Source organism: Notamacropus eugenii, chromosome 2, assembly GCF_028372415.1.
Source record: "Notamacropus eugenii isolate mMacEug1 chromosome 2, mMacEug1.pri_v2, whole genome shotgun sequence".
Classification (NCBI taxonomy): Eukaryota; Metazoa; Chordata; class Mammalia; order Diprotodontia; family Macropodidae; genus Notamacropus; species Notamacropus eugenii.
The window spans coordinates 62,460,054-62,469,855 of record NC_092873.1 but is presented as its reverse complement, the minus strand read 5'-3'; the positions used below and the strand labels follow the sequence as shown (position 1 = coordinate 62,469,855).

The window sequence follows — 9,802 nt, the reverse complement described above, 5'->3', positions numbered from 1 at the left end:
GGGGAAAGAATTCAGTGACACAATTCAACACAACAGATTTTATTTAATGAATGATTATCGCTAGGAAAAGAAGTCACTAAACTTTGCTTGTTCCATATTTTTCTCTGTGACTTAGAGGAAGGTCCAGACTTACCTTCTTGCAAATGACAGAACTCTGCAAAAGAAAGGCACTTTCTTATATATATGTGTATATATAATGTAAATGCATTGAGGATGGCATTTATTACTTGTTCTAAGCACTGTACTTAAATGAAGGTGCTAATTCTTCTTTTTATTTATTTATTTATATTTGGTGTTCCACAATCACTACAATACAACCTAGATTTTTTCTTTCCCTTCCTCCCCCTTCCTCCCCCCAGCTCCCCCTTTGCTCTCTGAGAGGGCACACAATTTTATATAGGTTCTACACATATATTCCTATTAAATGCATTTTCACCATAGTCATGTTGTATAGAATTAAAATGAATGGGAGAAATCATATAACAAACCACAACGTAATACAAAAGAAAATGATCTGCTACAATCTGTGACTGAATTCCATATTTCTTTCTCTGGATATGGAAGGCATTTTGCCTAAAAAACCACTGGGAAGTTTTTACGTCATTGCATTGCAGTGTAGTTCTAAGTCTACCAGAAAAAGTCTTCGCACACTGTGGTTGTTACTGTGTGCAAAGTTCTCCTGGTTCTGTTTCTTTTGCTCAGCATTAGATCATGTAAGTCTTTCCAGGCCTCTCTTAAGTCTTCCTGTTCATCACTTCTTATAACGCAGTAGTATTCCATTACATTCATATACCATAATTTATTCAGTCATTCTCGAGTTGATGAGCATCCCCTTGATTTGCAGCTTTTGGCCACCAGAAAGAGAGTTGCTATAAATATTTTTGCACATGTGGGACCCTTTCACATTTTTATGATCTCTTGGGGATACAGTCCTAGAAGCAGTATTGCTGGGTCAAAGGGTATGCACATTTTTGTAGCTCTTTGGGCATAGTTCCAAAATCCTCTCCAGAATGGTTGGATCAGCTCACCAATCCATTAACAATAAATTACTGTTCCAACTCTCCCATATCTTCTTCAATATTTATCATAATCTGGTTCTGTCATGTTAGCCAATCTGATAGGAGTGATGTGGTATCTTAGAGTTGTTTTAATTTGCATCTCTCTAAGCAATAGTGATTTAGAGTATTTTTTCATGACTCTAAATAGCTTTAATTTCTTCCTCTGAAAACTGCTTGTTCACATCTTTTGACCATTTATGAAATGGGAAATGACTTGTATTCTTGTGCATTTGACTCAGTTCTCTATATATTTTAGAAATGAGGCCTTTGTCACAGACAATAGTTGCAAAAATTCTTTGCCAGTTTCTGCTTCCCACCTAATTTTCGTTGCATTGGATTTGGTTGTGCAAAAAATTTTCAATTTAATGTAATCAAAATTATTCATTTTGCACTTCATAATGCTTTCTATCTCTTCTTTAGTCAAAAATATTTCCCTTCTCCATAAATCTGATAAATACACTGTTCCTTGCTCCACTAATTTGTTTATAGTATCACTCTTTATACCTAAATCGTATACCCATTTGGATTTTATTCTTGTATACCGTGTCAGACATTGGTCTATGCCTAGTTTCCACCACCCATTTATTCAATTTTCCCAGCAATTTTTGTCGAACAGTGAGTGCTTATCCCAGAAGCTGGGGTCCTTGGGTTTATCACAGAGTAGATTGCCATATTCATTGCCTACTATGTCTTGAGTGTCAAGTAAATTCCATTGCTCTACCCTTCTGTTTCTTAGCCAGTACCAAGTGGTTTTGATAATTGCTGCTTGATAATACAGCTTGAGATCTGGTAGAGATAGGCCACCTCTCCTAACATTTCTTTTCATTAGTTTTCTTGCTATTCTGGACCTTTGGTTCTTTCAGACGAATTTTGATATTATTTTGTCCAGCTCTAGAAAATAATTATCTGAAAGATTTATTGGTATGGCATTAAATAAGTACATTAATTTATATAGAATAGTCATTTTTATTATATTGGCTTGGCCAGTCCAAGAGCAACTAATGTTTTTCCATTTACTTAGATACGACTTTATTTGTGTGAAAAGTGTCCTGTAATTTTGTTCATATAGTCCATGGATTTGTTTGGCAAGTAGACTCCCAAATATTTTATAGTGTCTACCCTAGTTTTAAATGGGATTTCTCTTTCTATCTCTTGCTGTTGGGTTTTGTTAGCAATATATAGAAATGCAGAAGATTCGTGTGGGTTTATTATGTAACCTACGACTTTGCCAAAGTTGTTTTTTATTTCAAGTACTTTTTTACTGGGATGTTGTAAGTATAACATCATATCATCTGCAAAGAGTGATAACTTCGTTTCTTATTCGCCTGTTCTAATTCCTTCAATTCCTTCATCTTCTCTAATTGCTACAGCTAACATTTTTAGTACCATATTGAATAATAGTGGTGATAATGGACATTCTTGTTTCACCCCTGATCTTACTGGAAATGCATCTAGCTTATCTCTATTGCATATAATGTTTGCTGAAGGTTTTAGGTAGATAGTGCTTATTATTTTTATGGAAAGTTCCCTTTATTCCTATGCTCTCCAGTGTTTTTAATAGGAATGGATGTTGTATTTTGTGAAATGCTTTTTCTGCATCTATTGAGATAATCATGCGGTTTTTATTAGGTTTGATGTGGATAAGATCAATAATGCTAATAGTTTTCCTAATATTGAAGCAGCCCTGCATTCCTGGTATGAATCCTACCTGATCATAATGTATCATTATGGTGACAAGTTGCTGTATTCTTTTTGCTAAAATCTTATTTAAAATTTTTCAATCTACGTTCATTAGAGCAATTGTTCTATAATTTTCTTTCACTGCTTTGTCTCTTCTTGAATCAGGTATCAAAACCATATTTGTGTCATAAAAAGAATTTGAGAGGACTCCTTCTTCCCCAGTTTTCCCAGATAGTGAATTATTGGATTATAGTATAGTGAATCAGAGTATTGGAATTAACTGTTCTTAAAATGTTTGATAAAATTCACTTGTAAATCCATCCGGCCCTGGAGATTTTTTTCCTAGGGAACTCATTGATGGATTGTTCAGCTTCTTTTTCTAAGATGGGATTGTTTAAGTATTCAACTTCCTCTTCTGTTAATCTGGACAATTTATATTTTTTAAAATAATCATCCGTCTCATTTAGATTGTTGAATTTATGGGCATAAAGTTGGGAGAAGTAATATCTAATTAATTGTTTTAATTTCCTCCTCATTGGAGTTCACCTCTTTCTTTTTGATTTTGGTAATTTGGCTTTCTTCTTTCTTTTTTTAATCAAATTGACCAAAGGTTAATCAATTTTATTAGTTTTATCATAAAACCAACTCTTTGTTTTATACAGTAGTCCAATAGTTTTCTTAATTTCAATTTTATTAATCTCTCCTTTGGTTTTTAGTATTTCTTATATGATATTTACTTGGGGATTTTTAATTTGTTCTTTTTCTAGCTTTTTTCAGCTGCATACCCAATTATTGGTCTCCTATTTCTCCATTTTGTTCATGTAGGCATTCAAAGATATAAAACTTCCCCTTAGAACTGCTTATGCAGTATCCCTTAAGATTTGGTATGTTGTCTCTTTATTGTCATTCTCTTGAATAAAGTTGGTGATTGTTTCTATAATTTGTTGTTTAACCCACTCATTCTTTAGTTTATTTGTTTAGTTTCCAATTAATTTTTTATCTATCTTTCCATGGTCTTTTATTACATATGATTTTATTGTGTTATGTTCTGAGAAGGATGCATTGACTATCTCTGCCTTTTTACACTGAATTGTGAGGTTTTTATGGCCTAGTACATGGTCAATTTTTGTATATGTGCCATGTACCCCTGAGAAAAAGGTATATTTCTTTATATCCCCATTCAGTTTTCTCCAGAGATCTATCATATCTGCTTTATTCAGAGTTTTATTCACTTCCTTATCTTCTTTCTGGTTTATTTTAAGGTTAGATTTATTAAGTTCAGAGAAGGGGAGGCTAAGGTCTCCCACTAGTATAGTTTTGCTGTCTTTTTCTTCCTGCAGATCCCCCAACATTTCTTCTAAGACTTTGGATGATATACTGCTTGGGGCATACATTTTCAGTAATGATATTGCTTCATTGTCTATGGTGCCTTTTAGTAGGCTATAGTTTCCTTCCTTATCTCTTTTCATTAGATCTATTTCTGCTTTTGCTTTATCTGAGATTAGGATTGCTACCTCTGCTTTTCTTACAGCAGCTGAAATATATTCTGCTCCAACCTTTGACCTTTATCCTGTGTGTATCCCCCCATTTCAAACGTGTTTCTTGTAAACACATATTATTGGATTATGGCTTCTAATCCATTCTGCTATCCCTCTCCGTTTCATGGGAGAATTCCTCCCATTTACGTTCACAGTTATGATTACTGTGTGTGTCTATCCATTCATCCTCTTTCCCACTGTTTGTGCTTTTAGTTCTCCCTTCCCCTCCACAATAGAGTTTTAATTTTTGCCACCACCTCCCACAGTTTTCCCTTCCTTCTTTCAGTCCCCCTTCCTTTTACTGCTCTTTACTCTTACTACTTCTTCCCTCCCTTCTAGCCTCCCCTCTCCTTTCTTTCCCCCTTCCCCTCCTACTGCCTATAGAGCTAATTAGAATTATATACTTAATTAAGTTTGTTGTTCCCTCCTTGAACCAAATCAAAGTACCTCTCAATGTTCATCTCCTTAGCCTCTTTCCCTCTAGTGTAATATAATTTTGTACTTCTTCCTGTGATATAATTTGTCATCTACTGCTTCTTCCTTTTCACGTCTCCTGTTACAATCCCGTTGCATGCTTAAATCTTATTTCTATCTTCACATAATTTACTTTATACCTGTTCCATCTATCTCTGTATATCCCTTTATAATAGATACACAATTCTTAAGATTAACACTTATCATCTTCCCTTATAGGGAGGTAAACAGTTTGCCCACATTGAGAAGCAAGCTTTCTTTTCCCCTGTTTACCTTTTTATGCCTCTCTTGAGAAGTGTTTGATGAACGAATTTTCTTTTGAGTTCCAGTCTTTTTATCAGGAAGGTCTGGAAATCCATTATTTCCTGGAATGTCCATCTCCTTTCCTGAAATGTTATGCTGAGCGTTTCTGGGTAATTGATTCTTGGTTGTAGTCCCAGATCCTTTGCCTTGCAGAATATCACATTCCAATTCCTTCGATCTTCTAATGTAGAAGCTATAAGGTCCTGTGTGATTCCAACTGTAACTCCTCGATATTTGAATGGTTTCTTTCTGGCGTGCTGTAGTATTTTCTCCTTCACTTGATAGTTCTTGAATTTGGCAACAATATTTTTTGGTGTTTTTAGTTTGGGATCCCTTTTGGGAAGTGAACAAGACATTCTTTAGATGACTATTTTGCCCTCTGGATCTAGGACTTCTGGGCAATTTTGCTTGATGATTTCTTGGAAGACATTGTCCATACTCTTTTTTTTTTAATCATGGCTTTCAGGTAGGCCAATAATTCTTAAATTTTCTCTCCTGGATCTATTTTCCTGGTCAGTTGTTTTTCCAATTAGATATTTCATATTTTCTTCTATCTTTTAATTCTTAAAATTTTGTTTGACTGATTCTTGATGTCTCTTAGAGTCATTACCTTCTACTTGTCCAATTCTAATTTTCAACAAATTGTTTTCTTCAGTTAATTTTTTCATGTCCTTTTCCATCTGTCCAATTATTCCTTTTAAGGAATTATTTTCTCCAGTTAGTTGTTGTACTTCCTTTTCCATTTGTCCAGTTTTCCTTTTTAAGAGCTATTCTCTTCATAGAATTCTTTTTCATAATTTTAAAATCATTGCCCATTTTTTTTCTATTTCCTTCTTCAACTGTTTCAGGAGTGCTCTTTGTGCATGTGAGCAGTTCATAGTCCCTTCTGAAGTTTCAGATGGGAATACAGTCTCAAATCTGGCCTCTTTGGTAATCGTCTTTTGTGCTTGTCCCCATAGAAAGATTCTCTGGTCTTTTCCATCTTCCTTTGCTTCTTGCTTATGATGGTGAGGCTTTGTGTGTTGTGGCCTCTGTGTCTTTCAGCTGAAAGCTAAAGAATCTGGTGCTGAATTTGCTGGTATGAGAAAGCTAAGGTGAATTCTGTTTGTGTTTCCCTGGATTAGCCCTGGAGCTAGCTTGTTGAGTGTGGGGAAGGGGTGGTCTGGTCATAGAATATCTTTTCAACTGAGCTAGAGCAAAGGCAAGCTCAGAGCTTGGTGATTCTGGACTACTCTAGTGTTTTCCCATTTCCCCTGGAGCGCTGAGTCACTTGGATCCTGGTGTTGGTTGTGAGACTCTGCTCCCCTGGACCTCTGGTCTTCTGCCACAGTAAGAGGAAACCCCCTTAACTATTTTCCTAGCCTCAGGTGCTACAAGACTGTTCACCCCTTCTGCTGATCCCACTGATCTAGTATTTTTCTGGGGAAATATTTTATGGTTCTTTCAAGGCCAGCAAGAGGAAGATGAGAGAGCATTTACTGATCACCCCACCATTTTGGCTCCTGGAAGTTCAAGTGGGTGACTTACAGACATTTAATCTGCGGACTGAAAGTCTCAGGAGGAGCTGCTGCAGCTATCTGGGGCTCCTTCCCGCGGCTCACACTTGCTCAGCTCTGCTGGACTCTCGCCCTGAGCTACTATCGGCCATGCTGCTGATACCTCAGACCACCTTGGAGCTTTCCTGCTTGCCCCTGCCATGGCAGGGATGCTGTACTGTGCACTGTATGCTCCTCCACCCCCATGGAACAGATCCTTCCCATCAACCTTCCAGTCTGTGCTGGACTGTGAATCTACCACAGTCTGTCTCTTATTGGATTCTGTATCTCCAAAATTTGGTCAGATTCTCTTTTTAGAGGTATCTCAGTGGGTTTGTCTAAGAGCTTAGGTGATTAGGTGCTCTCACTCCTGCATCTTGGCTCTGCCTCCTAATTCTTCTTAATCACTCAATAAAGTGGGAGTATGAGGGATTTATAAAGAAACTAAACCCCCTAAAGGGATTGTCCATTGCAGAAAGGCCACACCAAACTAGAACAGGGTCAAGTTAGCCTTAGGAAAATCGTGCCAACCACTGAAAGATAATCTGCCTAATTTGCATTTCAGCAAATAGTAGCACAGCCTCTGTGCCATCATTGCAGCAGGGAAATCACACTCTTTGGCAATGGTCTCAGACTAAAGTTGAATGTGTCCAATCTGAAAACTATAATCCAGAAAGTTTGGAAGAAACTAGAGTGAGTCACAAGCAGAAGTACCATCCCACGTCAGGACCAAGAATACTTGAACTTTACATGGGGGATCAGTTAGGATCAAAGGTAATGAAAAAATGGAAACCAGATGAGATATTCTAAAATGGGCCTATATTCATCATAAATCTGGAGTTGGAAAGGATCCCGAAAACCATACATGCCAAGACTCTCAATTTGCAGATGAAAAAATTGAGATTAAGACACAGAAATGATTTGTTCAAGGCCTCAGAGTTACCAAGTATCAGAGCTGGGATTTGAATACAGGTTCTCTAATTCTAGAGCCAGCTGATTTGTTCACTGTGCCCAGCTGACTCTGCAGGAATGCGAGGTGTACCACAGAAAATATGTTTGACCATTGTTGCTGGGGAAACTATGATAGGGACTGGGATCAATGGATTCATTGGCCTGGTGAACTGCATATACTGGGCAAAGAGCAGGAAGCTATCTTTGGTAGATTTCATCCTCATGAGTCTGGCTTTCTCAAGAATCTTACTGTTATGGATCATGCTAGTTGATGGAATGATAAGGGTCCTCTACATGGACAGCTGTGATAACATTGAAAACACGCAGATTCTTGGGTACTTGTGGATCACTGCCAGCTACTTCAGTGCTTCCTTTGTCACCTTCCTCAATGTCTTCTACTTCCTGAAAATTGCCCACTTCTCCCACTCCCTCTTCCTCTGGCTCAAGTGGAGAATTACTATGGTGGTTCTTATTATCTTGCTAGGGTCCTTGGTATCGTTCTTGTTCCTGAGTCTTCTGCTGATGGAGGAATTCAAGGATGACTTCATCAGGAGCACAGAAATAAAGGAGGAAAGAAATCACACAGGGCCTTTGCAAATGAGGATGAGTCAAATCATAATTGTCCACATTTTCCTCTACTTTGGGCCTTTAATCCTCTCCACTATATCTCTGATCTCCCGTTTCTTGCTGATCTTGTCCCTGTGGAGACACACCTCACAGATGAATCTCAATGCCACAGGCTCCAGGGATCCCAGCACAGAGGCTCATATAAGAGTTATAAGATGGATGGTATCTGTCCTCTTCTTCACTGTACTCTACTACTTTGGCATTTCCTTAACCTTCTCTACCTCTAGGCTGGAGCAAAGGCTGGAAAAAGTGCTGGGAGTTGCCATAGCAGGCTTCTATCCCTCAGGACACTCTTTCATCTTGATTCTGGGAAATAGCAAGCTGAGGCAGGCCTCCCTCTGGGTGTGGCAGCAAACCCTGTTTTGCCTCAGAAGAGGAAAGCCCTAGCTTGAACAGTTTAGGAAACTTGGAACCTTCGGCACACCAAGAAATCAGTATGGAATATTTTTCTAACTTCTCCATTTCTCCATTCAATGGAGCATCACTGATTGCAGAAACCATCTAATACAGAGTTTATTCTGGGCAACACGAGTAGTTTTGTGATTCCTTGGACAAAGTTTGAAATGCTTGTTGTTACATGATCACATTGGGGGGGCATAGGATCATAGGAATTGAGTCATAAAGAATAACAGAGGTCATTAGCCCAAACCACTCATTTTACAGACGAGAACAATGAGTTCTAGAGAAGGCTCAGTATCATCGATCTAAAGCAGGAAGGGACCTCAACACATCATAGGATCATAGGACAACCATCATTAGGTATCTCAGATGCTGTCTAGTTCAATCTGCTCATTTTCCAGATGAGGAAAACGATCACACAGAGAAGTCACAGGATCAGTGACATAGAAGTACAATGGACATCTATTTTCTAACATTTATATTACAAAAAAGAAATTGGAGGACTAGAAAGGTTCAATGATTTGTCCAGAGTCATATACATAATAAAGAGTGGGGACTGGAATTGAACCTAAGTCCTATGAGACCAAATAAAATGCACTTTATATTGCAGCACACTGCCCTCCCTTCTTTGTATTCTCTCTTATCACTTCCTTTCTTATTCCTCAGATATATTTTCTGTTCACAGATGTTTGCTATTAGACTTATTTAGCAGACTGCTTGACCACTTTCTGGTCCGAAAGCAAAGTTTTCCAGACTAGTATTTTTGGACCTACCTGAGGGTTTTGGATGACGTATTTTGTAAAAGAGAAAGCTCATGTCAATGCTGAGGGTCAACCCAGAAACCCCCTGATCCTCACGTGACACTTTTAGTCTGATTTAGAGAAGGGCAAACAAAAATCAGTGTCCTTGAGCTGGTCGTGGCAGACGACATTGCAAACTGGAAAGAGTTCTCTTTCAGAAGACTTACATTCTAGTAGGAAGAAAGCACAAACGGCAGTAATTATCACCTAGTCAGAATGAGTGTTACATTTGTATTGGAAAGTTGGGAAACTCATTAGATATAAGGGGTCTAGAAAAGAATCTTCAAAAATGATGTGGATACCCCAGGAGGTAAAAGATCATAGCTGAGAAAATCTTTTCTCTGATTTCAAATTTCCAGGAGAGCAAAGAGATAATGCCTATTCCTTTACACAAATAAATGGCTCTGCCTAATCGCAAATGGGGCTCAAATCCTCCT

At 37.9% G+C, this 9,802-nt stretch overlaps 1 protein-coding gene across 1 annotated transcript; it reads left to right on the top strand.

Moving 5' to 3' along the window:
* Positions 1-7,617: 7,617 nt before the first annotated feature.
* LOC140522641 (taste receptor type 2 member 7-like) lies at positions 7,618-8,553 on the top strand. The gene has a single exon (XM_072637984.1). The coding sequence runs from the start codon at positions 7,618-7,620 to the stop codon at positions 8,551-8,553; it is 936 nt and encodes a 311-aa protein (XP_072494085.1).
* Positions 8,554-9,802: the final 1,249 nt, after the last annotated feature.

Excerpts from the sequence above, each read along its gene's own strand:
- LOC140522641 (XM_072637984.1), top strand. The coding sequence starts at position 7,618 with ATGCGAGGTGTACCACAGAAAATATGTTTGACCATTGTTGCTGGGGAA.